The sequence below is a fragment of the Penicillium angulare genome, assembly GCF_028827245.1.
Source record: "Penicillium angulare strain IBT 27051 chromosome Unknown utg000001l_segment0_segment0, whole genome shotgun sequence".
NCBI lineage: Eukaryota > Fungi > Ascomycota > Eurotiomycetes > Eurotiales > Aspergillaceae > Penicillium > Penicillium angulare.
In genome coordinates this window covers 1,718,775-1,746,090 of record NW_026623160.1, presented here as the reverse complement: position 1 = coordinate 1,746,090, position 27,316 = coordinate 1,718,775, and the positions used below count along the sequence as shown (strand labels likewise).

Below are 27,316 nucleotides of genomic sequence, written 5' to 3'. Positions count from 1 at the left end.
ATTTCGCTTCCCCCGACCGCTGGGAACCATATTATTTCGCCGTCGATCAGCGGTCGCTCTATCCGACGACGGCACTTCATACTCAACAACCTCCCCCCCTACCTAGCCTAGCCTAGTCTACCTACATTGTCGAACATGGCGATGGCTGTCGAACAGCCAAGCGGCGACTCCCTTGCGGCCGGGATGGTCAACTCTGCGTCCATCACACCGCCGCATAGTGCCAACGGGAAGAAGGATGTCCCCGAAGGTATACCCTCGGAGTTCTCTGATCTTGAGCTGGACAACAAGTCAGCTTCTGTGCAAGTTGAAATTGCAATCAAGAAGGAGGAAGAAGAAGAAGAAGAGGAAGAAGTCGAGCCCGATCATTACTATGGTGGTGGAAAGATTCCAGTCTTCAAGCCTGTTAGTTTACTCCACCTCCTCGTTTCCCTCGTCCATATAAGAAACGAGAGCAGCTTGCAATCAAGATCTTGCACAGTCCAGTATGCATTACCCATGTCATGACGCTAACCTGCCAACTTTCACAGACCATGGATCAATTCCGTGACTTCCAAGCCTACATCAACAAAATTGATAAGTATGGAATGAAATCAGGAATTGTCAAGGTGGTTCCTCCCAAAGAATGGTGAGTTCGCAGATCCTCTTATGGGGTTTGCATGGTTTTGCTCATTCCATATCTCTATTTCCAGGATCGACGCCCAAAAGCCGCTGGACGACCAAGTAAAATCGATTCGCGTTAAAAACCCTATCATGCAAGAATTCCATGGATCGCACGGTACCTACACTCAGGCCAATATTGAGCGACAACGAAGTTACAACCTGCCTCAATGGAAGGGTCTCTGTGAGGAAAGCAGTCACCAACCACCAGCTCGTCGTGGAGAGAGGCGCCGCAATCAGGAGCGAGTAAATAAAGTGACGCCCACTCCTCGACCTCAGCCTGCTTCACGTCCTGAAGGCCAGAAACGCAAACCCGGTCGACCTCCCAAGCGTACCAATCAAGTCAAAATCAAAGAAGAGCCAATAGACGAAACAGAGAACGCTAAATCCGAAGGTCCTCCCACGCCTGTATCACCCGAGTCTCACCCCGTTGAGGCTAAAAGTGAAGATTTGAGTGACGGAGAACCTCTGCCGGCTGCCAAGCCCAAGGGACGACAGCCCAAGTCCGTCACCTCGCGTCGGAAAAACAACCGCGGAGAGACAGTGGATCACATTGACGAAACAGTTTTTGAAAGTTTTGATTACCGCATTCATGATAACGAAGATTACACTGCCGAAAGATGCGAAGAGCTAGAGACCGCATATTGGAAGTCGCTCATGTACAACAACCCTATGTACGGTGCAGATATGCCTGGCTCGCTTTTTGATGAATCAACCGATGTATGGAATGTTGCCAAATTACCGAACTTGCTCGATGTTCTCGGACAGAAAGTACCAGGAGTTAATACGGCCTACCTCTACTTGGGAATGTGGAAGGCCACTTTTGCATGGCATTTGGAGGATGTCGATCTTTACAGTATCAACTATATCCACTTCGGTGCACCGAAACAGTGGTATAGTATCTCTCAGGAGGATGCACCACGATTTGAAGCGGCGATGCGGAGTATTTGGTCCAGCGATGCCAAGAGTTGTGATCAATTTCTACGCCATAAGACCTATCTGGTCTCGCCCAGCCTGCTCAAATCCCAATATGGAATCACTGTGAATCGGTTAGTCCATTACGAAGGGGAATTCGTCATCACCTTCCCTTATGGATACCACTCTGGCTACAATATTGGATACAACTGCGCCGAGTCCGTCAATTTCGCAACCGAAAGATGGATGGATTATGGCCGTATTGCCAAGAAATGTAATTGTGAGGCCGACAGTGTCTGGATCGATGTGGATGAGATCGAACGCAAACTGCGCGGCGAGGCCACCCCCGAGTACTATGGCGACTACGACAGCGAGCTCGAAGGATTTGAAGGTGCCTCAGATCTTCTGACTCCTCCACGCAGCGTACCAGAGAAAACCTCCAATCGTGGCCGAAAGAGGAAGCTTCCGGGTGACGGGCCGCGAACCAAGCGTCCAAAGCTCCACCCTGATGGCCCGCGTAAGCTCCCGTGCCTTCTATGTCCTAATCATCTTGACTACGAGGACCTTTTGCCCACTGAAGATGGCAAGGGACATGCACATCGGCGGTGTGCTGGGTTCATTGAAGAAACCAGCATCCTTCGCGACGCTTCCGGTAACGAAGTTGTGTGCGACATTGACAAGATCCCCAAGGCTCGTCTGGGTCTAAAGTGCCTGTTCTGTCGTGAGGTTCATGGTGCTTGCTTCCAGTGCAACTATGGAAAGTGTACTCGGGCATATCATGCAACCTGTGCACTTCTAGCGGGCGTTCAAGTCGAACGTGGTGCTCTTGCTGTCATTGCCGATGATGGTAACCAGTATGCGCTGCCTACCGTGGACCTCAAGTGCAAATTCCACCGACAAAAGCGACCAACTGGTTTGCTTGGAGAGTCGTCTGACCTTGATCGTCGTTTGATTGAAGCGGCTCGTCGTCAAGTCCAGGGCGATTTGATCCAGTTCCAGGCTGATAAGGAGATTAATGGTGCCATTGTGCTCCAAAATCGACCCGAGGAACGAACTTTGTTGGTAAAGGTTCTCCCAAGAGGGTAAGTTTCACTATTTACAATTGCGTTTTACTTTTACCCCTCCAACCCCACCGGGGATTTCCTCTCCCGAAATCTTCCCGAAACCCGACCCAAAAAAAAATCTAAATAAACAAAAGAAACTTGGAAAGGGTATGCTTGGCTTTTGTACCTGTCCTAATACTGATAATTGTCAACAGAGATCTCATCGAAATGCCATACCGCTGGATGCTGGTGGTGCGCAAGAGCAACTTTGTGCCCCTCGCAGTGGGAATCCAAGCCCTGCCGGCCCACTTGGCGCGAAAGCCGGAACAACGAAAGGATTTGGAGGCAGCGGTTCCGGTCGCAGGCACTGCCTTTGGAGACGGACAATCCCCTTACCAGTGGGCCGAATTTGAAACGGTAGATGCAACTAGAAACCAATTTGCCCCACCGGTGAAGGTTCACCTGGGCGAAGCAGAGCAGGTGTGGCATTACCTGGGCACTCATTCCACTGAGAGTAGGGCACAGTATACGCACAACCCTAGCGTGCCCATCCACAACCCGCGGGCCAATTTCCTGGACAGCGTCAAGTCGCTTGGTGTGGCTGGTGTCAGTGCTCGTGCATTGAAGATCTCACCCCACCATTCTTCCCATGCTGCCACCGCCCCTGCCCCTCCTTACAAGGAAAATCTTTACGCCCAACACCGACCGCAAATACAATATAAACACGAACCTCTATCACCCGCGAACCAAACCCCTCACCATCAATCCCGACCGCCCACCTCTGCCGCCTCCCTGCAGCACCTTGCCCCTCCCCCTCACCCTGCCCCTGCCGCCGGTGCTGCTGCTGCTGGTCCTGCGATGCCGTCGGCTTTTCGAACTTTGCCGAATCAATCCGCCCGACATGCCCCCTACCCATCGGTCACCAAGTCGCACGTTCAGCAGCAGCACCACCTCCCCGCCACTAATACCTTTGCCAACGTTCGAGAGCTTATCGCCCGTCGGCGTCTTGCCCAGATCACCGATCATGCCAATGTATTTGCCGGATATACGATCGTTAGTCCCGAGTTGGTAGTAGAAACTCTGCTTGGTCCTATGGGCTCGATTCCTCCTGCCAATGGACTCGAGAAACTTGAGTTAGCCATGGCCCAGCAGAGGGTGCAACCGAGGGCGGCCGATGGCACTTTGCTTCCCCCTCAAACCTTGAACATGAGGTCTGAGGAGGTGACGCGGCTCTTAAATATGCTCCGGTTCTCGTTGGTGAGTCATCGTGAGCGGTTAGACGTGATTCAAAAGAAGGAATCCGAGGGTGTCAAGCTGGAGACCATCGATCGAGGCAGTATTGCCGCGGCTAAAATGCCTGGTAAATATGCCTTCCTCGACCAGCAACGGGCATTGGCCCCCAACGTATACCAATCTCCGTACAACATGCCGTCGGGCGTGTCAGAGTATGCCAAGACCACCTACGGACTAATCCCATCCCCGGAGGAGCCACCCAAAGCGTCTCTGGCGAATGATTATTTTGCTAGTCTCTCTCCAGAGCTTCAAGAGAAGATCATGAAGACCTGTGGTAGCTTTGTGCAACGTGCCATAGAACGTTCTGCCAGTCATAGCCGACAAAGCTCCGCATCGAATCTTCGATTATCGTCCGTGCTTGCCCAGCAAACGGAGAATCCCACGATCGACATTACACCCGTCGACGATCCTCCGCTTACTGGCTTAGATATGCCTCTTCATGCCGACTCGCCGTGCTCCAGTTTTGGCCGGTCGCATCTGCGGCTTCAATCGCCAAATGAGTTCCCCATTCACGGCCCTGATCCCCATCCCGATCATCATGATCTGTTCGGAGATCAACAAGCGAATACCCGCTTCTGGCAAAATGGACCATGGGTCGCTAGCGATGGCAATACTCCCAATGAAGAGAATCGACCTTTCTTTGGCCCTCATGAGCGACTTAAGCATGACTACGCATCTTCTGATATCTCTTTGGGCAAGGGGCCGGGCTCTTTACATTCTGTTGACATGGCCGGTTTTGGCTTTGACGGTCCTGATGATCTCATCGGCGGACTCAGCCCATAAGTGGGTTTTTTTTTGATGTCGCGCTCATTTGGCCTCCTTTTTGTACCTCAGCGCTTCTTGCGTTCCCTTGCGACTGTACTGCATCTGTAACGATTTCACCGGACTGACGACTGCATGAATGGGCGTTTTCTCGTTCCCTCCACCCAACTCGATTTACGATCGTTCCGTGTGACGGGCTCTATTTCTTTGTTCTTTATTTTTCCCCTCATGATTTTTTTTTCCACGGAGTTTATACTAGCTGGCTGGTGTACGACTCAGCGTTCTCGTTTTGTTTTCCCCCTCCCCTTCACCCCTTCTCCCCCAAATCACCTCCCCATTTCCCTTCTTTTCCTTCTCCCTCTCTGGTGGTCAAATAGACTGGAGTTCTGGACATTTCTGGTTCTTTTTCTTCCGCCCCTCAAAAAGTCTTCCTCTTCAAGAACCTCTTGTCCTCTTCTTCCTACCGCCCCAACACATCCCCCTTCAAAATTTCCCGTTCTTCCCCCTCGACTGCTCCCCCATTCCCGAAATCTAGGGCCTACTTCCGCCCACCAATACTATCTCTTCGTCCCATGTCCGACTAGATGCTCCAAACAAGAAAAAAATTCCTTTCCAAAGAGACCAGCGAGATCACTGGATATTTCTGTGCCCCCGTTTGATACCCCCTTCCCAGTCCCCTGGGGCGCTGTCGTGGAAGCCTTGGCATGGCCCAAGCTTTTGACTCCAATTTCGGCCTCGATTTGAGCCCCTTTTTTTGAATTATCTGAAGTGTTCTATTTTCAAACTTGTTTCTTTTATCCTGGCGCTCATCTTCTTTTCCATTCGGAATTCTTCATGATTCCGGATGGAGCATTTTTTGACAAGATGTGGCAGCCGTTGCCCCCTGAGGTGACCCATTGATGTATTTAAAACCACCAAATGATAAGAGAACTTTATATATTCATACCTATCTCTGATAATTCGCCCCTTAATAGTAGTCTCTTATCTTATTTCGGTGGACTCAAGGACAAGATCCGAGTCCGACTTTTTTTTTGTCTTACCCGGGTTATCTTGGGCTAGGCTCGTTCAGGCTGGTCAAATATGGACCGCTCCACGCATGCGACCCATGATAGCTTATCTAGTGACTAATGAGGCGGCCCAGCGTTAAACTCTCGTTGGACCCTGATATGTGATGTCTCGGAGTTTATTCCACGTGAATACCGGGATCTTATTGGTTCAGCCATGTGGTCTCCATCTGACCTTTTTTGCTCTCAAATAAACCTTCATGCCCGCGGTCCCGGACCGCGATGCATCTTACGTCTATCATGCGGGGTTATACTTCATCTTGACTACGCTCTCCACGTTTACCTTTATCTGGTTAGATACGGACAGCCTTAAATAGTTCCAAGCTTCTGCCCCATCTGATACCCCATATTCATTACCTACTTTTTTCCTCCATATCCCTTTGTGAGACCCACTTTTCGTTTTCATTTTCACATCTTCACATCACCATGCGCTCCTCAATCGACGCCGCCGACCAGGCGTTGGAGCGTATGGGCTACAAAAGTGAATTGCCTCGAAATCTGAGCATGCTTAGTATCCTCGGTTTATCCTTCGCTATCATGGCCGCTCCATACGGCCTCAGCACAACCCTCTACATCACCCTCGACGACGGACTTAGCGTCACAATAATCTGGGGCTGGGTGTTCGTCACCCTCATCTCACTCGCTATCGCCGCTTCTCTCGCTGAAATCTGCGCCGTCTACCCCACCGCTGGCGGTGTTTATTACTGGAGCGCAATGTTATCTACTCGTCGCTGGGCGCCGTTGATGTCTTTCATCGATGGCTGGCTTACACTTGTAGGTAACTGGACCGTCACACTGAGTATCATTTTTGGAGGAGGACAATTGATTCTTAGTGCGATAAGCCTTTGGAATGAAGACTTTGTCGCGAATGCATGGCAGACTGTCCTTATGTTTTGGGCTGTGCTGTTAGTTTGTGTTCTTGTTAATATCTTCTTTTCGAGATATCTGGACCTTATTAATAAGGTTTGTATCTTTTGGACGGCTGCGAGCGTTATTATTATTCTCGTTACGCTGCTTACCATGGCGGATGATGGGAGGAATAGCGGCGAGTTTGTCTTTGCGCATTATGATTCGAGCGAGAGCGGGTGGCCTGCTGGTTGGGCTTTCTTCGTTGGATTGTTGCAGGCTGCTTATACTTTGACTGGGTATGGAATGGTGGCTGCTATGTGTGAGGAGGTTCAGAATCCAGAGCGTGAGGTGCCAAAGGCTATTGTGCTTTCTGTTGCTGCGGCTGGAATTACGGGATTGCTTTATTTGATTCCAGTCCTTTTTGTCATGCCCAGTGATGCGGCTGGGTTGAAGGCATTGCGTGACATTGCGAGTGGCCAGCCGATCGGGTTGATTTTTAAGACTGCGACTGGTTCTGCAGGTGGTGGATTTGCATTACTTTTCTTGATTCTGGGAATTATGATGTTCGCTGGAATCGGATCTCTCACTGCTGCGAGTCGATGCACATATGCATTTGCTCGCGACGGCGCCATTCCTGGATTCAAGCTTTGGCGTAAAGTGAATAAGAAGCTCGATGTGCCTGTTTGGGCCATTATCTTGTCTGCTGTCGTTGATGGTCTTCTGGGACTGATCTATTTTGGATCCACGGCTGCTTTCAACTCTTTCACTGGTGTGGCGACCATTTGTCTCTCCACATCTTACGGATTGCCTATTTTGATCTCTATGATTCGAGGCCGTGAAGATGTGAAGCGATCTGGTTTTTCATTGGGGAAGTTTGGATATGCTATTAACGCAGCGACGATCTGTTGGATTGTTCTAGCTGTTGTTCTTTTCTGCATGCCTTACACTTTACCTACTACTCCTGCCTCTATGAATTATGCCAGTGTGGTCTTTGCTGGATTCGCCATGATCAGTATTGTGTGGTATTTCGCTTATGCTCGCAAACATTTCACCGGACCCCCTGTCTCGAAGGACGAGGTCCAAGCTGCGGGTGTTATTTCGGGCGCAGTGGTGGATGCGGAACATGCGCTTGAGGATTCGGAAGTAAAGAAAGTTCCGAGCAGCGAGTAATCCAGCACTTGAGCATGGGGACAAATATACAGTATTTTAATGGCTTGATTATACACATTTGCATATGATTTAATTTCTTCATTTTTTACTCTTAATCTTAAATATAATCTTAAACATACTCTAGTCTATTACTGTATTAATCACAGGTCAAAATGGCCCTGACGATCTTTCCGAGAGCCGCGGTCCAACAATCATCAAGCACACGCCACTTTAATGTTGGCTCGGTTCTTCCCCAGAAGCACGAGATTAGGATCCATTTCCCCCAGACTCTTTCACCTCCAACCCCTCTTCACTGGGGACAAAAAAGAAATTAAAATACAATTTCAATCAATCCCCCCCTCATTAACGACTTTCCCGTCGGACCCAACCCAGACCATACGATACGAAAGCGATAGCGTCCCGGAACGCGATCAAACCCGCTAAAGCGTAATCCGAACGTTAACCGTCCGCCCCTTCCCTACATCATTCCAGACCCTACATTCGAATTCCCCTCAACTCCTTTATCTATCGAGTACTATTCGATCTTCCGCTCTCCATGAGGCTCGTCCGTGACTGCCGATGCCCGACCCCGCTTCCATGAAGGCAGCGCTGATTACCGGCCTGCTTCTTTTCGCGTCAGAATGTCGGATTCTGTAGGTGCGTTAACGGTCCTGATAGGATGGATATTTGAACGCGACATGGGGCTAATCTTTTTTGTTCCGGTAGATCGCGTCTTCGTCCATGCCCTGAATACTGTTAAGAGGATTCCCCGGACGGGCACTGCGCGCCCTCCGGCGGCCGAACGATTAAAACTTTATGGATTATACAAGCAAAGCATGGGTGAGTGGATTCGGTTTGAATAGATATGCGTTACGGATCGGAACGGCTTATTCTGATTAGAGGGAGATGTTGAGGGTGTCATGGATCGACCGATAGGAAATACACCAGAGGTTCATGCGGAGTGTGAGAAATGGTACGTCGGGAAACTACAACAACCCACTATACACACCTACGACTTCATCGCAGACAGCAAATCTAATACCTCCTTTCTTCTAATAGGGATGCTTGGTATGCTCAACGTGGTATTACACGCACAGAAGCTAAACGCCGCTACATCTCAACATTAATAAATACCATGCACCAATACGCCTCGCAAACTCCCGAAGCGCGCGAACTAGTCTCAGAACTCGAATTCGTCTGGGATCAAATTAAGTATAATGCGTCTTCGTCCTCCTCATCCGGTCCACTGCATTCTGTCGGCGTCCCGCCTTTATCTCGACATCAAGGCAGTTCATATGCAAGTATAGGAGATCGATTAGCGAGTTCAGCGGAGGACTATGATCGTCCTGATATGCGTGGTGGGGATCGTGATTCCCGTCTTCGAGTCTTAAGTCCAGTTAGCCAGCCTGAAGAAGATGAGTATCAGCGATATCGACACGATGATATCGATCAGGAACTAGATGACGACGACGATGAAGATGAGGAGTACGAAGAAGCGCGTGATAGTCTGTACGAACACCAGGATATTCAACACGATCACGACCATGACCATGACCATGGCAGCGAAACTACAAAATCGGATTCAAGACCCGGTACGGAGCGCACCGCTTCCCACGGCGATGACCGTTCCCATCGACATTCCCGCCATAATCATCACCACAAGCCCAGTTCCGGCGCAAGCAGCCATTCAATTCCCCATTCACACTCACACTCACACTCACACTCCCATTCCCAAAGTGATCCGCATAATTTAAAAAATAGTCCTTGGCGCCGCAGAGTCGAGCTTGCCTTGACAAAAATGACAGCTGAAATAGCCGCTGTCCGTGAAACAATGGAAGCACGCACAGTAGCCAATCGTCGAAGAAATGGTATCTGGGCTTGGATGAAGTGGATTGTCTGGACGGTTTTCAGACAGATACTCTGGGATTTGGCTATGCTTGGTGCGCTATTGATTTTTATGCGATTGCGTGGGGATCGCAGGGTTGAGAATCGGTTGCGCTCGGGCTGGTCTGAGTTGAAGAGCCGATTGGCGAGGTTTAAGTTGCTTAGACGGGTTGGTGATTTGCCTGTTTTGCCTTGATAGACATCTCCATGGGGTCGTCTTAGGTGCTTCTTCTTCTTCTTTATTAATGATTGGGATTCTTGATGGTTCTGTCGATACACTGCATCATGTCTGTTGCATTTTTTGTCCATATGATCTGGAGTTTTGTGCTCTGTTGGGCTTTCTTTTCTTTTGTCCAGTATATATGGGTTTCAATTTCAGGATTGTGGAGTTTCTTTTTTCTTTATTTTCTTTGGATCTGTCATTTTCCAGTGGTCGTTAGAGGTTATAATATAGATTTTCATACATGGACATGTTATAATGGATGCAGTGGGGTGATACAACATTGTAAGACGCATCTCTGTATACAAAACATATGTGCATATCATAGCTAGATCAGACCTCTTCTTACATACATAGTGGGGCGTATGGGTAACTAAGCCATATCTCTATCCGTAACTAATGCCCACGGAGTACATACTCTGTATTAGGAGACACATCAACTATTGTAGCTACTGCAGTAATATTATAGCATTTCAGACATATTCTCTTCGAGCTCTCCCTCTGTTCTCTCTGGCCCTTCCCCTACTGCCCCTGAGAGAATACAACCTGTCGCAGTATGCCCGTTTTTTACTTTAACGTATAGTCAATGGGTGTGCATTAGTTATAGAGTCTGTATAGATCACATTATATAAGACATCACGATTCCGAGGGTCCATACAATAAATTGTAATCCCCACCGTGTAGAGGCCTCGGGGGATCAAATGTGTCTATCAATTTACGATTCCCATACTATCCAGAAATCTTAGCAATCTAACCATTATGCTTCCACGGAAAATATGAGACGTTATATTGAGAAACAAACGAAGCAGAAATCATATAACCATTTCTGATGCCAATAGATATTTACACAAAACATACACCAGACTGAAAGGCAGATAGATGAGACAAAGGGCCACTTGCATCAAAACCATAGAAAAGATGGAATGTTGGGCCCGAACGGCAGAAGAGGTGGGGTGATAAGTCGGATTAACAAGATAGGGGGCAAAACATGAGCTCCGCGTTCTTTCTTTTCTTTTCTTGTACGGTCAAGAAGGTGACATTTAGAACTGTCGGCCAGGGAACTGGGCGTACTTCTGTTTAGGGCGCTGGTGCACTGGGACCTCGTGTTCGGGAGCACCGGGGATGGTCTTCTTCAGGCCCTGTTTAAGATTGAAATTAGTAAGTGTTGGACAGACGCCGATTGCATGTATATCACCACGGTAAGGAAGGTAAAGAACCGAGGTAAACTTGAGGTGGATGGGTATAGGTACGTACCAATTTCTCGAAAACACAGCTGTTGAGGTCCTGCTCGGGCTTGCGGCACTCGAAAAGGTAGTGGTTGTTGTTCTCGAGACAATCCCAGTGAGCCTTGAACTGGCTCAAGCAGTGGGTGTTGATATCCTTGATACTATGAGAATGTTAACCAATTGCTCAATGGCTCAACTCACTCTCCAATCCCCCAATTCGAGAACCAAAGAACCAAAAAAGATAAACATACACACTAGCAGCGCAACGGGTAACCTTGCGACCCTCCTTCAAGCACTCAATCTCGCCGCGACCGTTCGCTTCTTCCTTGCACTTCATGTAATCGTCATTGAAGGTCTTGCACCGGTCACCAATGAAGTATGCCGCGCTAAAAAGGGGAGCCGATGTAGCGCCAACCTCTTCTACCTTGGGGATGTGGTCCGGCATGGGCGTGGTGTCCACGAGGACCTGCTGGTTGAACCTGTGGAGGGATGGAGGTTAGTTCATGGGTTCATGGCTTTGAGGGCCTGGGATGGCGGGATTGTTTGGTAGGGAGTATTTCGGTGAGGCGCGTACATAGGGTCTCTTTGAGCCATGGTGACGGTGGCTGTTGTATAGGATTGGGAGAGGTGCAATTGACGGGGTTCTTGAGGTTGATCTGAGCTGCGGGTTGCGGTGGAATGAAAGGTCGGTTTCTTTGGGTTGATTATGATTGGTTGGGAGGGCTGTGCTTAGCTCAGCATTTTTATCTGCAGGATATCCACAAATCCACACCGGCTTCATAACGCAAATTTTCAAGTCTCTCCACATCAACTAGCATCATTGGTCTAGTGGTAGAATTCGTCGTTGCCATCGACGAGGCCCGTGTTCGATTCACGGATGATGCATTTCTTTTTGCACCTTTGCTTTTTTGTTTGACTGAAGATATAGTTGAGAAGTCAGCCTATATCACTGTATATTTCCAAGTGTGAAAAATTCGACTCCAATGCTGCCGGTCATGTAGAGATAGTTCTCTTTTTTACAATTGCCAATCAATCATGGATTCGGGAATGTCTGATCATGATCAAGTAAACTCGTGGAACTTTGATGCTGACTAGTAGAGGCTGAATATATACTAGCCGTGCCTTACCCTACGGTCTGGACACCAAACACGACTAGCCGCATTTGGTGTCCCGCAGCGCAATGTAATTCTCACCGGAATGTAATTTTTTCGCCTTTATATACAATTTTTTTTAGCAATTTAGAATTTATCATAAAAACCAATAACCTCTCCCGACTCGCTGTATAACGGTTCTGCCTCTGCCTCTCTTTGAGCCTCCGTAATACGTGGTGTGGTAGGAACACCGTACTTTTTCTCCAATTCTTTTACCGCCCGTCTCTCATCTTTTTTGTCTTCCTTTGCCTTCCTCTCAGCTATACTACGTTTAGCATCTTTAACACGTATAACACTATCATCACTAAGGCCCATAACACGCCGTCTAGTAGTTTTTTTCTCCCGCGGGGCTCGGATAGCGGCCATTTCCCGTATAGTAGCCGTAGTATTAGCTAAGGCGTTAAAATAGAACTCTTGCTCATCTAAGACCTGTGCGAGTATTTTTTTTTCTTTGGGCGTTAAATCAGGCCGGCAGAGAAGAGGAGAGAGATGTTTTTGCCTTTTTTCCACATCTTTAAAGGTTTTTGAAGGTGTGTTTTCAAGACTTGACGACAAAAGATCTGGTTCCGGAGAGGGTGTTTTCTCTCCCGATAGATCAATTTCAATGTCTGGGATAGGAAGAAGAGCATTTTCGAGGCTCTCACAGACTTTTTTTGCGTCAACTGGATAAATTCCTCGCTCTGAAAAGGCATTTCGACACATTCAGGGTGTAAGGGCTTTATCTCGGAATTGGTAAAGGTCGTTTAGGAAGGATAATTTTGATGCAAGAAGACCTCCACCCCATTAAGAAATAAGGTTATTTTGTATCTTAAAATAAGCCTTATAAGCTTAGAAAGGCTTACCATCCAAAGGTTAAAGATAATTTATTCGATTCGGCGGAAATCCAAATATCTTAATACCTGCTTTGGTCGCAGTATCAAGAAATTCAAATGTTAGATGTGAGCCACAGCCGTCGACCAAGAGAATACGCTGCTCTCCGTTTTTAAGACGAGTACATGTTTCACGGTCAAATTCTTCCATCCAACGCACAGCAAGCTTATCAATAATATAGCCTTTTTCTGCGGTCGCAGTTATCCATTCATCAGGTATTGGATGGTTATACCACGACTCCATATGATGCTGTCCTTTAAAGATGACCAAGGGCTACATTCGCCAACCATCGGCAGCAATACATTCTGCGACCGTTACCCTTTCACCATATTCTGTGCCCGGGAGGTCTAAAGCTTTGCCAGATTAGCTAGAAAACACACGTCGGGTCCGTCCTTGTCCAATTTGAAAGCCAGTTTCATCAAAGTTATAAATATTACGTGGATTCACACCCTCGAGAGCCTTAGCTAACAAATCATACCAATAATAAAGCTCTACAACGTCTGTAATTCCTAGACGTTTAGAATCAATAATTTTCTGCCTTCTAAGCTTCATCTCAGTATCTAGGAAACGACGAATATAGCGATATACCCAATCTTTTCCGACCGTCCGATCAGGTATCTTTGACCGCGCAAGTGTAGCATTAGCCCAATACTCTATAATAGCAGGCGTCAGAGGGAGGAAGGAAGCATCCAAAGTCTTTATCCAATAGCCTAAAGCCTTCTCCTGATAGACATTTAGGGTGTAATTCAATAGTTTAACCTCTGTTTTAGGCTTCATATTACAATTAACGCGTCGCCATAACAATCTGTAATTAACGCCATATTGCCGCGCGACCTCACGTAAATTTGGCTTTTTTTGGCTTCGAGCGTGTTTCACGGCCTCATTTACACGAGATACCTCAGTTTCAATAGAATCGGCCATATTTAAGGTGGTACCTTGTAGTAATAAAGATGTGTAAAAAGAAAAATTACATTCCGGTGAGAATTACATTGCGCTGCGGGACACCAAATACGGCTAGTCGTGTTTGGTGTCCAGACCGTAGGGTAAGGCACGGCTAGTACTAAGTGCAGTATCCATGGGACTAGTATGTCGATGTTTATACTACACAAAATCGTATGCAAAAAATCATGAAATCATATTTGGATATACCCACTAGCTTGATGAATATTCACAATCATTCTCAGCTCGAGCATCGACTTGCTTGATTGTACGGATATTGGAACTGTCAAGGCTTTGAATATTAGCACGTTCCGATAGTTCAGTTCAAATGTTGCATTGAATATACATGACTAAGCATGGCTGCAGAACAGCTGGGCAGCAGTTATATGTAGACAAAAAGAGGGGAAGTCATTGGTTTGATAGTGTGATATCAAGGGAAATTCTCGGATTATAGAAATACTTAAAACGCATAGAAAAATCAATTAGGCACAAGCAATTGAGTGCCATTCTTGACTGCTAGTGTCCTCGAGGTCGACTCCTTCAAGGTATTCACGTGACCACAAACAAACCAGCTCCGCTAACTTCTTTCTTCTGAGCTTCAGCACCGCTCAGCTCGCTGACCTTAACCTACCACCAATTCTTGGTTGGTCCGATTGCGAACCCTCATATTCCTTCGCTGGAATCATCGAAATACTCGCGACTTTGCCCGATCCCACGGTCATTTTCCTGTATCATTAAATTGATCGCGCCTTTTTTCCATCGATACCCTTCCGCGTTTTTTTGTGACGCCCATCATGTCTATCTTTGGAGCTCCCTCGACCCAAACACCGCCCGCTGGTGGTAGTCTTTTCGGAAACACAGCGAATAAATCCACTTCATTCGGAGGCTTTGGTGCCAGTACGAACACCGCCACCCCCTCCCCCGGTGGAGGATTGTTCGGCACGCAGCAGAACCAAAATCAACAGCAGGGATCAACAGGCGGGGGCATGTTCGGCTCATCAACCACAGCTCAGCAACAACCACAGCAGCAGGCAGGAGGCCTCTTTGGCTCGAGTACACCTGCTCAACCGGCAGGCTCCGTTTTTGGTGGCGGCGCCACTGCTGGTGGTTTAGGGCAACAGTCGCAACAACCAACCCAGCCATCAGGCGGCCTTTTCAACAATGCACCGAGGCCCGGCAGTGTTTTCGGGCAGCCGCAACAGACCCAGCAGCCTGCGACCGCTGGTGGGCTATTCGCAGGTGGCTTTGGCTCTAGCGCACAGCAGCCGCAGCCGCAGCAGAGCGGATTTGGATCAACATTTGGTGGTCAGCAGCAGCAACAACAACAACAACAACAACAACAAGGTCAACAACCTCAACAATCTCAGTTTGGACAGACCACTATGGTCCAGCCTCAAGGTCAGCAGCAAGAACAATCGCTGTCGTCGAGTTTGTGGTCTCCCGGGCGTGCTATCACAGGAGGTAAGCGAAGCTTTTGATCCGAGATTATTTTCGTATACTGGTCGCATCTACTAACCCGAATAAATCTCAATCAGTCCACAGAACAGTCCCTATGCAGATTGCCATTGTTAAAGATAAGTGGGATGCTCCTAATCGCGCTTCACCATTTCGAGCATATCTTTACAATAACGTCGGAGAAGAGGCTGCACCATTCTATCAGCCAGGCCCGGAGGACGATGAAGCTAAATGGGAGGCAGCTTTGCGCAAGCGACCCGAACCAGGCTATGTGCCCGTACTAGTCAAGGGATTCTGGGAGTTAGGCAAACGCGCGCAGCGACAGAAGGATTTCCTCAGCATGATGCAGGCACGCCTTCATGAAATCAATAACTGCTTGACCGACCTTCTATCTCGCCACGACCTCAAGATTTCTCTCAAGATCGCCGATTGTCGACGAAAGCACATTGTTCTCAGTAAGCGTTGTTTGGCCCTTGCAGCCAAGACTCAAGTGCTGCGCAACAGAGGTTATGCGATGGACGATGCCGAGGAAGAGCTCAAGAAGAAACTCTCTCAACTTGAAAGATCAGTTTTCGACCCGTCCCTCAATGGTCGCGGTGAGGAGATCTGGGCCCGTATGCTAGCAATCCACGAACAAAGCAAACGTCTACAGGCGGAGATGGAACGTGCTGGAGGCAATATGGCCTCAAATTCTGAAGATGAGATTGATGAGCAGACTATGAAGACAGCAAAGAAGGTCAGTTAACCTCTTTGATGAGACCCACTCACATTTACTGATTGATTATATTCTGCAGATTCTTGATGATTACCACGCTCAGATTCAGCATCTGCAAAAGGAACTGGCATCTGTCCAAAAAGAATTCAATGAGGCTCAGAAGCTTAATGGAAACTAATATGTTTTCGAATGAGTTCCTGCTTCACGCAAATTATATTTCCTCACTTCCTCTAAAGATTTTCATGGGCATGGGAGCACCGGCGTCAATTTGGGCGGAGCCAAAGTACTGTAATGCATAGTTCAATCCGATTTTTTCCCATCAAGTATTATAAGATTCTGATGTATCTGATGTTCAACCTACGATTCACGTAGATGCGCAGATAGCTGTATTATCATTCTGATTTTGTCTAAAATATTCAAGGTTGCTTATGTCTACTCGGGTCGCAATATGCTGTCATGTGGCATCTTGCCATAGATTCTTTTTTTCCATTATCTATTTCCAAATAAACCCATGCAAACGAAAATGAAGCATGTACAAATAATAATACATCAGCGAAAGGCCCTCCTATATGTCACAAGTTGATCGTAGTTAAATGTCGATTATATCATGTGCCCATGATGTTGGGGGAGGGTGGAAAGAATGGTTCTTTTAGAGGAACTTCTTGGCGAAGTCGATGGCGAAGGGAGCTATAGAGGAAGAATAATGTCAGATTCAGACAATAGAAGCAGGGCACAGTTGGTTTTGTTTGCGAATAGAAGTGTGGTGTCGATAACGTCACACCGGGCGAAATATAAACTTACACAGGTAGAGAAGGATACCGCCGGCGATAGCCATCTGAACGGTCTGGCAGGCCTCGACCTCACCGGCCTGTTTGAGAGGTTAGAAAGTTTTCAACAATCCTAGCGAAATATCGAGATGGTATTCACCTTGAGGTCCTCCTTGGAGAGCTGGGGTTCCTGGCCTGAAACGGATTGTGTCAGTTTGGGATTTCTTTTGGGGAAGCTGATACATCGCGAAGATGATGGGATTGAAAGAAGAAGTGAGCTCCGATACGCACCTGGGGCAAACATTGTGGAATATGATAGATAAATGGGGGATATTAACTGGTGAAGAGGGAGGCTTGAAGTGAAAGAGTTGAATGAATGTCCGCCGCGAACTTCGGCGAGGAAAGAAATCACGGGAGCACAGACCACCTTCTCCTTCTCTCACCAACCTCGACCTTTTGCCTCTTCTCCCCCCTCCATTCTCTACTGCTGATCATTCTCTTTTTTCATTGGATTCACTGCTTTACCATCCCGCAGATATCGCAGATACCTATTAACTCGATCCACGGCGTGTTTTGTCTATCTCGCGGAGAGGCACCCGATCCGTCTAGACAAATAACCAACCGCGCTTCTGTCGCCGTAGCTGGTTGACGGACTACGTCCTGTGGTTTTATTCGCTTTGACTACTCCATTCGCGGAATTTCAAGAATTAAAAATTTCGCCATGTCTGCTTCACCAGAACACCAAGCCGATTCGCACGCCGTGTCCGCGGATCACGAGGAACCCGAAAAGGCCCCGACACCGATTACTGGAGATGATGACGAGGGTGACAAGGCTGAAGCCGAAACTGGAGAACAGGAAGATCAGCCCGAAGAAAACGATCAAGATGATGACGGCGCACCCTCTGACGACGAGTCTCTTCTTTCCGAAGTCGACGAGGCGGAGTTTGAGAATTTCGATCCAGAGAACGTTGAAGTCGACGACCGCCCGCAATTGGCAATTGATGAGGATAACCTGAAGCTTATCGGACGACACAAGCGCAAGCGCGCCGATGGCGAGGAAGGACGCCCGCGCCGTAAGGAGGGTCGTCGTGAGAAGAAGGGCCGTCGCGGACAAGATGAGGAAGAGGGAGGCGGCGATGATGGATCGGCTCGTCGACAGAAGAAGAAGAAGGAGGCATCGCCTGATACGGATGAGGAGACTCTGGACCCCGAAACACGTCGTCGTCGAGCCCTTGACCGTGCTATGGATGAAGCTATGAAGAAGCCTACCAAGAGACGAGCTCGGAAGCAGGATGGCATTGTACGTTATGGCTGCCGGAGGACTGTATGTATTGCTTGATACTGACTATTTTTCATAGGACCTTGAAGCTATGGCGGATGCCGAAATCGAAGATATGCGCAAGCGGATGACACACGCAGCTCAGATGGACGCTATCAGTCGCCAAGAAGGAAAGCCAGCTATGCATAAACTTAAGCTCTTGCCGGAGGTTCTTCAACTCCTCAACCGCAATCAATATACAAACAGCTTGGTCGACCCGGAAATCAACCTTCTTGAAGCCGTTCGATTCTTCCTCGAGCCTCTCGACGACGGATCGATGCCAGCCTACAACATTCAGCGTGACCTTCTGACTGCCCTGACCCGATTGCCCATTCAAAAAGATGCTTTGATTGCTAGTGGTATCGGCAAAGTTGTCGTCTTCTACACCAAGAGCAAGCGAACTGAGCCCAACATCAAGAAAATGGCAGAGAAGATATTGGCTGAATGGACCCGTCCCATTCTCCAGCGGAGCGACGATTACTCTAAGCGTGTGTTCCAGCAAGCTGACTATGATCCTACGTATGTTTCCAATCCAGAATTACCATCGAGATCTTACACTGACTTTTATCTAGTAAAAACGTCAAGCGCACTACTTCTACCGCCGAAATTGTCGCTGCTGACGCGCGCGCGCGCGACAAGCTTCCTCCTCGCATGCTCAACCGTGCGCGTGTTGACCGTACTCAAGTCAGTTACACTGTCGTTCCTCGACAAACAGGTGTGCAAGAAAGTCGGTTTGCTCGACCTCTTGGTGCCAGTGGTGAAGACCGTTTCCGCAAGATGCAAGCTCGACAGAATGCTGCATCCAAGGCATCTCGCCGGTAAATTCAATTTACCTCTCGTATCTTTTCATTCTCCGTTAGCTTTGCCATGAAGGTAGCCACCTTCATCATTCCTTTTTTTCCCGCTTCATTTTCTTCTTCTGCTTCTTCGGGGTGTTATCGGCGTTCGGGATTCAACGGAACCTGTGATATCTGGGTATGGGCATGTAACAAGATCGCATCGGGTAGTAGTATCCAGATAGTCGTACAGAAATTCAAATCAGCATTGTAATTTGAAATTCAAATATATATATATATATATAGGTCCAATATATAAGCTATAACAGCCCTACAGCCTGGGTAACTCGGCATGATCTTATTCTTTCTTCTATCTCCGAGCCTCAGCCGAGCTCCAGCCGAGAAAACGTCCCACGGTTGCGCCCGGACAACAAGAAAAAAGCAGATCCCGTAAGTCTCACGTCATGCTTTCCGGGCTCTCGGCCTTTGCTCTCTACAAGCTTGAACTTTTTTATATCAACCCCCCATTTCCGAGATTACTCCTCATTTTTTGACCTCAATTCTCTCATCACATACATTCACTTCCTATTTATCATAATGAAGCTTCTCACCAAGGAAGAAGAGGACGCCCACTACCGGTACGACCCTCCGCATAGCTCCCGAGGCGCATCATGCCATACTAACGCAAGAACCATTACAGCTCCGTCGTCAAGGGCGGTAGTGTTGGAGGTGTCCTAGGTCTCGTCGCAGGTGCAGCCGGAGTACTCCTCGCTTCTAGACGTTTCCACACAATCCGCAACCTGACAACACCCATGAAGGCCTTCCTGGTGACTTCATCGGGAACCTTCGTCGGTATTATCGCCGCCGACCACGCATCCCGCGACTTCGAAACATCACGCAACGCCGAGAAGCTCTGGTACGAGAACCGCGAGGAGAGACTCCGTACCGAAGAGTCCCGCGGTCTCACTATTTCCGAGCGAGTCGTCGCGTTCGCCCGCCGCGAGAAATACAAGATCGTCGGCGCCACCTGGATCGCCTCAATGGTCGGCTCATTCGTGCTTGTCGGTCGCAACCCTTACATATCTGGTCAGCAGAAGATTGTCCAGGCTCGTGTCTATGCTCAGGGCTTGACGCTGGGTGTGCTTTGCGCGTCTGCTGCATTCGAGATTTCGGACCAGCGCCGCGGACGGGGAATCATGGATGCGGCGAAGAAGAACAAGGCGGCTCAGAAGGCTGAGGCTGCTGAGCCTGTTCCTGCGCATCAAGATTCTAAGGATGAGGGAGATCTCTGGAAGGAAATGGTTGCTGCTGAGGAGCAGCGGTTGAAGAACAAGCATCAGACTCTTAGTTTGAAGAGCGAACACGACGTCCAAGAGCAGAAGAAGAAGAACCACCACCAAGCCAACCACTCAAAGACCGAGGAGAAAAAGGAGGGCACTGAGGAGACTAAGAAGGAGGACCTGGAAGAGAAGCCTAAGGAAGAATCCGAAGCTGAGCAGACCAAGGCTGAAGATAAGGATGACAAGGAGGCCGAGTCCAAGGAGAAGAAGGATTAGATCTTCTTCTACCTTCCCGTTGGCTGTTGATGACTCGATGTATAGATGGTGAAGAGGGGACCAGAGGTTCCTCTTGCGTTTTACTCCCAAGAGGCTGGACCCATGTGGACATTTTGCGTACATAAGTTCTGCATCTTTTTGACCGGCGTTTAATTGTTTTCTAATTCTTCCATGTCCCCGGATACTCATGCCCCAAAAGTCTGCTCCATGTGGTCGTGTATGATACCTAGACGACTTGTGATTACTCTCTCCTCTAATGAATGACCTGTACCCACTCAATTGCCATTAATACCTTACAGACGAGCCTTGCCTAAAATTTATAAGGTTTAATACGTAGACGGACTTGATAGAGCAGCAGCTACATTAGAGCTGCATAACAGAAGCAACGTCCCGAGGTCGTCGCTCTATGTCGTAATGATGAGCCATATGAAGAATCTTAGTAGCACTCCACCTTATGTCGCTTAAATCCGAAGCTCGACAAGGATCTTCGCTTTCAGGTGATTTTCTAATGCATATAATTCGTCGAAACGTAAACATGAACGGGATCTACAGAACTTTCCTTTAATAGGGAAAAATGTTTACTCTAACGGGTTAAAGCCGCTGGAGACTTGAAAGCTAATCGATAGGAACGATTAGGTTCTTATGGATCCTTCGCGATGGGGGCCGATATAAGAGATGTTCGCACGGGTACGGGTAGCAAACAAAATCAAGCCAAAATGATCATTTACTCCATCACAGAAAGATGTTTAGGCATTTAGATAGTATTATGACATGTAAGAAGCGATGGGTTCCCGAAGAAGATCAGCAGCCCCGATATCAGAGCATCAAGAAGATTTGTGCGCAGCTGGTCCCGGATCCTGGTCTAACACGGTAACAGGAACACTCATTTTCAGGCCTGTGCATCCCTGGGTCGATCAATAAGGCGCTTGGTATTGGCTGTGGTGTCGGGGGCGCACTATCGATCTGTGGAGATTGTGTTCACTTCTACCGTCTCAAGAAACGGAGCCCAGGAGAGCAGTCTGATAAAGGGCCCTATAGTCCTGGGGAGCTGTCTGCCTCGGAGGACGCAACGGAACTGGATGGACCGCTTTTGTCTGAAGCAGGCGGCTCGGAACTCATATCTGAAGTTCATGCCGAGACTAAGCAGGCGTCCTTGGTATCGAAGGGCAGGGGTTCTGCATCTGGAGAAGTTGCCTCAGAGCTGCCGTGAGTGTATTCATAGATGAGACTATTAATATTGTTGTGTTCGAAACCCATGAATGAGTTCGTGAAAATGTTTATAATGAATTATAATTACAAAGAAGCTATTTTCTTCCTTGTATCTCTGATGAGTGTACTTCCAATGTTAAGGCATTAAATTTATGGACCACTACACAGTGCCCAGTTCCAATTTGAAGGTTCTAGTAGCAAAGGCATGTAGATAAAAATACCTACACTTTGTGTGTCTACTTATCCATATATCATAACCTTAGAATGCTTTTTGACACCAATATTCAAACTGTATTTTGTGAGTCACTAATAGAAGCGTATAGGCTTAGCATGGAATTACTTTTCATCAATCTCAATTTCTTCTCTTGTGCAAGCTATATTGAAACCGACTATCACAAATTAAAGTTTCATTGACTATTTCATAAAGATTACATCCGTAGCATAGCCCTCTTACTTGATACATTATAGTCGCATTATATACTGAAATAGGAAACGCACTTTTCTCATTTAGGTTAGAAACGCGTTTTCAAATGGTGCTCTAAAATAAGAAAGCCCATTTTTCTGTCGCTGGAATGATGCTTTTAATTTGTTTCCCTTAGTATGTTGCATAAGAATATGACGTAAACATTTGGGCTGAAAAGTAAAAAAAGCGATTTTATGTCACTGTATCTCATTAGGACTTCAATTTCCGCCCCGACATGCATTCTTTTGTGGGTTCAAGGTCTTGTACAAATTTCCTCAATTTGCAGAATTATTTTCGCTTTCAATCAGACAGATTGCTCAAAGCATAGCCATGTAGGCAACGCCGAACCCACAAATTAAGTTGGTGGGCCCAAGCATGGCCCCCTGCTCACGAATTGTGTACACCGCAAGAGTGAACAAGTACTTGCCGCTCGTGGGTCTGGATGGTTTAATATACTCTCACCTGCCAAAAGAATGTAGAGTATAATTTCATCTTACAAATGAGAGATTCCAATATTTTTCATTTCTGTGCTCTTAATGTTGTGAGAAGAATTGGTTTTCCTAAAATTCTTTATTTGGAGTTTATACTAGATTGTGATGTGTACCGGTGGATGCTCCCGTTGAAGAGCCCCCGGGGATATTCATATCGTTGAGGCTCTGAATCAATAGCTAGGATGCTTCCCGTGTGCAACTATTCGCTAACTTTTCTTTCTTGCGCTAATTCTGCTTGGCGGGACAAAGCGAGACCATTTATGTCTTGGCTTATAGGAGAAGGGGAATTTAACCTCGAAAAGGATGCAAGATAGAAGGGAGCGGTGTTATTTGTCAATTAGGGGGATTTATACAAACACTGTTCACAGATACGTCGCACATACCTAAATGTACTGTAGATCGCTCGTTTGGCTGTGATTGATCTCGGCTCCAGTAGCCACTTTTGATTGGTCAAAATGTCTACTTATGTATTTCAAAGGTTCTGTTTGGCAGTGCAAAAGGCACCACCTATATAACACCATCTTATTGTTCCATTCCCAACAAAATCGTCACCTGCGCAGATGGGGTATGCCATATGGATTGCCATATTTAATTTACTATCTTGAAATTTAGGCTTATCGCCTTGATTTTCAATTCATTCAATTTCATTGTAGTAAGGTTCTGTGAGGAAATAGAAGACTCAACACCAAGTGGATGTTCTAAGGCCCCAAGGCTCGGGGGGAGGAAGGCGTTTGGCCCCCGGTTCCCCCCCTGGTGGATAGCTTACCATCTTCTGGGAACATACAAGCCGATAGAGTAACCAATACTATCGGTTTCAAGCTATTAGAAGCGGAGGATTTGTAGATATTCTAACTGCGACTGTATATCGGGGGCCAACTCAAGGCACTTGGACCCCTTCGTACTCACTAACCTTCTTCAGTATGTAGAGTGAAATACTTAAATTTGGCAATCTCCCGTGAGAAAAATTCTTCAAAAGCCTCTCCTGTCACTGGAAATATCAGCAGTGCTACCTTGACACAAGCTTGCCTTCAGCATTTACTAAGTTTTGGACAAATAAACGGTGACAAGATGGACTCTAAAGTATGTGTTGTGACTGGTAGCTCATCTGGAATTGGCCGCGCTATTGCCATTGCCGGAACGAGGTGCCAAGCTGGTTGTTTGTGGCGATATTAGGCACTTTCCAGCTAAGCATGAGGGGATGAATGGCCACACGCCGGAATCATCAGAAAACCATCGACCTACTGATGAGGCCATTTGCCGCGCATACGGCGTAGGCAAAGCATTATTTGTCCAGACAGATGTGACAAGCTCAGAACAAGTAAAGAACCTGACCGCAAAAGCTCTAGAAGCTGGTGGTCCACTTGATGTGTCTGTGCACCCCGGCTGAGCCGTATATCAACGGATATTGAGCCTAATCCGCGCTACCTATAGGATAGTGAATAATGCGGGTGTTTCTAATCACCCCATGCCATTGCATGAAGTACTCGAAGATCAATGGGACTTTATACAGTGAGTGAAATATGTTTCCGTTTATTATTTTGTTTGAATTGACCAAACATACGCTGACTGCCAAGTTGTAGGAGTGTCAATGCCCGAGGACCTTTCCTGTGCAGCAAATATGCCATCATGGGATTTTTGAAATAGAGTCCGGATACGACTGGGCACAGAGGTCGCATAATCAACACCTCTAGTGCTGGTGGCTTGAGAGAGGCCCGAGGGGCAGGTACGTTCTATATGAATCTTTATCGGAGACGAAGATTCGGCTCGTTGCGAGTGAAAAAAGTGAAAAACCATTCAAATTTTCTAACCATTTCCACTGGTAGCGGTCTACTGCGCTTCTAAGGCAGCTCTTATATCATTGACAAAAACAACTGCTCTTGACTATGCTGCAAATAAGATTCTATGCAACGCAATTTGCCCAGGATGTGAGTATTTGGAAATTGATGCGCGTGACCTTTTAATTTTAGCTAGGCTGACATCTACAACTAGTTGTCAAAACAGCAATGGCAGAAAAATTAGTGCCGGGCGCTGAATTTGAAGCAATATTCGAGAAGATGACGCCGCTTGGAGTCTTGAACACTGCAGATAAAGAAATTGGCAAGGCGGCTGTTTCTTGGCTAGCGCGGAGTCAAGCTGGATGACAGGTGTTATCATGCCTGTAGATGGAGTATTTACAATTAGAGGCTAGGAAGTATAGATCAAATTCAAGTTGTTGCCTGTAGTTGGAAACGATACAGAAAATCCCTTGTCATCAGCGAAGAAGAGACAGTTCGAGAGCCATATATTCTGCAGCGTTAATCAAGGAGGCCGCTCATTGGCAGTCTCGTGCCCAAAGAGATAAAATCAATGGGTTCGTCTGACGCAGATAACTGATTGCGATAGGTAGTCCGGCTAAACAGTCAAATTCGATGAGGAGGTGTACTAGTATTAGTAGGAGATGTATAATATGTCAAGTTCAAATAGTATAAACCATATCCCGAGTTACGTAAAACCATAGTGACTCCCCATTCAATATATTTGGTTGAGACTATTACATTTAACTCCTTTATCTTTCTATAAATGTCTCTATCTAGGGCTCTCTACTGTAGGTATCTATATTGGTGATCTTGATCTGTCTAACTATTGGTACGCAGGAAGCATTTTCAATTTCGGGCCTTGAAAGCTTAACGCAGATTCAGGATCGGCCAGAACTCAAAGTACTTTTTTTTTTCTTTGACAAACACAATTCTAAATCTGACCTTACAGGCAAACTGGACGCAGTAAAAAACCTGACGCTACCGATTGATATTAAAATGACATGCGAGTAACAGATGGGGGTTGACTGTGGATGCGGCAGTAGAACAGTCTCAAATGGAAACCAGTACATCTAGAGACGTATGAGCATACGGTATACTCGACCACAGTCACCGAGTAAAGTTAATGAGAGAATAATGATAACAGCGGATAGTGAGATTCAACTTGGTACAGTATGCCACGGCTTTGGAACTGTCAATTGAATTTCAATGTGTGCGTAAAAGGTGTACCCCGCTTCGCAAATAGAGCAGAGATTAGCTGAAAACCCCTTGGCGTACTTGATTCTATTCATCATCTGACTTGAAGACTGGAAACTTTGAGATGGCTTTCTAGAAATGAAATTTCCTAAATCTGAGTCAGTTAGCGATTATATTCCGTATTTGGAGTGTACAGCGAGGGGTCTCGGTTGGTCTACCCTATGGAAACCTGTTTGCTGCTCTAGGTCAGCACTCCGGCAGGAGAGTGCATGCACATGTGTCACTTGGTCAGAACAACGCCACAGGAAAGCACAGCGAGAATTCAAGCAAAAGGTGCGGGGTTCTAGCCAGGATCAAGATGTACCTCCCAGAAGTCCGGTTCCACTCAGTCTGAGAGTAGATATAAAATTCCGATAGCTGACCTGAAGTTCTCAACCCAAACAACATCTTTTCAAACCTTTGAGAAATATTATACAATGGCGCCTCCTATCTCTGACTCTGATGTCCCCCTTACCTTCCGCCCTGCAACCGAGAAAACTGCCAGCGAAGAGTCAAAGTTGACTCCGCTTGAAAAATCAGAACTGGCTTTAGCCGACAAGTTCAGCTCCCCCGATGTTTATATCAACGGCAAAACAGACACCTGTTGGCACCCGTGGCACGACAATCTCGAACTGAAGCCACTGCGCTTTGAAACCCGGACCGGTACTTTTGTGGTCGTGTTGCGAAGCTCCGAGGATACTTGGTTGGGTAAACACAGACATCGTGGCAGTGTGACCGCTGTTACCCTGAATGGGGAATGGAACTACAAAGAGTAGGTTTTCATCTAATATGATACAATTTAAAATATGATCATGCTAACTTGAAGGCCCAGGTATGATTGGATCGCCAGACCCGGCGACTATGTCGTTGAGAACCCCGGAACTATTCATACACTGCACATGGGCAAGGGCGCAGAAGTTGTGTTTACTGTTACAGGCAGTCTTGAATTTTTCCACGATGATGACAGCCTGAAAAACACCATGGATGTCTTTAGCTATGCTCATTTGTACTACGAGCATTGCAAAAAGCAAGGAATAAAGCCAAATGACGGGCTATGGTATTAGATTACTTAGGTAATGCGATATGTTCTTTTTAGTGAAATCATTTTATATGTTAAACAGCATGACGGCCTTTTGAATTCCCCGCACGTATGTTTTGACTTACATGAGAAGTTTACCTTGTCTGATGTATGTCAGACTAAGAAATGTACATTTTTAACCAATCTCCACCACCAATGCAACTTGCAGCTGTAATACTACGTCAGGCATTGGCTACTTTGTGGAAGGATTCGGCTGGTTCGCCTCATCTCGCTTGACTAACCCAAAGACGGATGAACGAGCCCCTTGATAGGGCGGGGTCCCCACATTTCCCCCCACACTCCCCCGCCACTCATCGAAGCCAGAAATAATCATCCATCCAAGCGTCCTGGCATGTTTGCCGAAACTTCCTCGTCGAGGAGCCCATATCTATCCACCCACAATTGCGATTATTACCTGTTTCTCTCGTCTTATCGCT

At 47.2% G+C, this 27,316-nt stretch overlaps 12 protein-coding genes across 12 annotated transcripts; 10 read left to right on the top strand and 2 right to left on the bottom strand.

Moving 5' to 3' along the window:
* Positions 1–135: 135 nt before the first annotated feature.
* Positions 136–4,691, top strand: N7478_000615 (putative jumonji family transcription factor; the record flags this gene model as incomplete). Its single annotated transcript, XM_056916830.1, has 4 exons — positions 136–402; positions 528–625; positions 690–2,654; positions 2,831–4,691. The coding sequence occupies 4 exons, from the start codon at positions 136–138 to the stop codon at positions 4,689–4,691; spliced, it is 4,191 nt and encodes a 1,396-aa protein (XP_056784710.1).
* Positions 4,692–6,160: 1,469 nt separating this feature from the next.
* Positions 6,161–7,753, top strand: N7478_000614 (putative GABA permease; the record flags this gene model as incomplete). The annotated part of the gene is made up of 1 exon (XM_056916829.1): positions 6,161–7,753. The coding sequence occupies one exon, from the start codon at positions 6,161–6,163 to the stop codon at positions 7,751–7,753; it is 1,593 nt and encodes a 530-aa protein (XP_056784709.1).
* A 620-nt stretch (positions 7,754–8,373) lies between these two features.
* Positions 8,374–9,812, top strand: N7478_000613 (acyl-CoA-binding domain-containing protein; the record flags this gene model as incomplete). The annotated part of the gene is made up of 4 exons (XM_056916828.1): positions 8,374–8,389; positions 8,459–8,572; positions 8,633–8,705; positions 8,792–9,812. The coding sequence occupies 4 exons, from the start codon at positions 8,374–8,376 to the stop codon at positions 9,810–9,812; spliced, it is 1,224 nt and encodes a 407-aa protein (XP_056784708.1).
* A 1,064-nt stretch (positions 9,813–10,876) lies between these two features.
* Positions 10,877–11,656, bottom strand: N7478_000612 (coiled-coil-helix-coiled-coil-helix domain-containing protein; the record flags this gene model as incomplete). The annotated part of the gene is made up of 4 exons (XM_056916827.1): positions 10,877–10,975; positions 11,091–11,223; positions 11,314–11,541; positions 11,637–11,656. The coding sequence occupies 4 exons, from the start codon at positions 11,654–11,656 to the stop codon at positions 10,877–10,879; spliced, it is 480 nt and encodes a 159-aa protein (XP_056784707.1).
* A 3,160-nt stretch (positions 11,657–14,816) lies between these two features.
* Positions 14,817–16,370, top strand: N7478_000611 (putative nucleoporin; the record flags this gene model as incomplete). Its single annotated transcript, XM_056916826.1, has 3 exons — positions 14,817–15,483; positions 15,558–16,213; positions 16,272–16,370. 3 exons carry the CDS (start codon positions 14,817–14,819, stop codon positions 16,368–16,370), a joined length of 1,422 nt encoding a protein of 473 aa, XP_056784706.1.
* Positions 16,371–16,841: 471 nt separating this feature from the next.
* N7478_000610 (uncharacterized protein) lies at positions 16,842–17,263 on the bottom strand (the record flags this gene model as incomplete). Its single annotated transcript, XM_056916825.1, has 3 exons — positions 16,842–16,879; positions 16,994–17,060; positions 17,120–17,263. The coding sequence occupies 3 exons, from the start codon at positions 17,261–17,263 to the stop codon at positions 16,842–16,844; spliced, it is 249 nt and encodes an 82-aa protein (XP_056784705.1).
* Positions 17,264–17,680: 417 nt separating this feature from the next.
* N7478_000609 (transcription factor SPN1) lies at positions 17,681–19,099 on the top strand (the record flags this gene model as incomplete). Its single annotated transcript, XM_056916824.1, has 3 exons — positions 17,681–18,259; positions 18,318–18,796; positions 18,850–19,099. 3 exons carry the CDS (start codon positions 17,681–17,683, stop codon positions 19,097–19,099), a joined length of 1,308 nt encoding a protein of 435 aa, XP_056784704.1.
* Positions 19,100–19,650: 551 nt separating this feature from the next.
* On the top strand, positions 19,651–20,609 carry N7478_000608 (HIG1 domain-containing protein; the record flags this gene model as incomplete). The annotated part of the gene is made up of 2 exons (XM_056916823.1): positions 19,651–19,691; positions 19,754–20,609. The coding sequence occupies 2 exons, from the start codon at positions 19,651–19,653 to the stop codon at positions 20,607–20,609; spliced, it is 897 nt and encodes a 298-aa protein (XP_056784703.1).
* A 766-nt stretch (positions 20,610–21,375) lies between these two features.
* On the top strand, positions 21,376–21,819 carry N7478_000607 (uncharacterized protein; the record flags this gene model as incomplete). The annotated part of the gene is made up of 2 exons (XM_056916822.1): positions 21,376–21,469; positions 21,503–21,819. The coding sequence occupies 2 exons, from the start codon at positions 21,376–21,378 to the stop codon at positions 21,817–21,819; spliced, it is 411 nt and encodes a 136-aa protein (XP_056784702.1).
* A 1,880-nt stretch (positions 21,820–23,699) lies between these two features.
* Positions 23,700–24,159, top strand: N7478_000606 (2-(R)-hydroxypropyl-CoM dehydrogenase; the record flags this gene model as incomplete). The annotated part of the gene is made up of 2 exons (XM_056916821.1): positions 23,700–23,928; positions 23,957–24,159. Coding segments are annotated over 2 exons (432 nt in total), but the record flags the coding sequence as incomplete, so codon positions are not given.
* Positions 24,160–24,237: 78 nt separating this feature from the next.
* N7478_000605 (uncharacterized protein) lies at positions 24,238–24,913 on the top strand (the record flags this gene model as incomplete). Its single annotated transcript, XM_056916820.1, has 3 exons — positions 24,238–24,281; positions 24,419–24,495; positions 24,774–24,913. 3 exons carry the CDS (start codon positions 24,238–24,240, stop codon positions 24,911–24,913), a joined length of 261 nt encoding a protein of 86 aa, XP_056784700.1.
* A 1,325-nt stretch (positions 24,914–26,238) lies between these two features.
* On the top strand, positions 26,239–26,865 carry N7478_000604 (2,4'-dihydroxyacetophenone dioxygenase family protein; the record flags this gene model as incomplete). The annotated part of the gene is made up of 2 exons (XM_056916819.1): positions 26,239–26,573; positions 26,634–26,865. The coding sequence occupies 2 exons, from the start codon at positions 26,239–26,241 to the stop codon at positions 26,863–26,865; spliced, it is 567 nt and encodes a 188-aa protein (XP_056784699.1).
* Between the last annotated feature and the right edge of the window lie 451 nt (positions 26,866–27,316).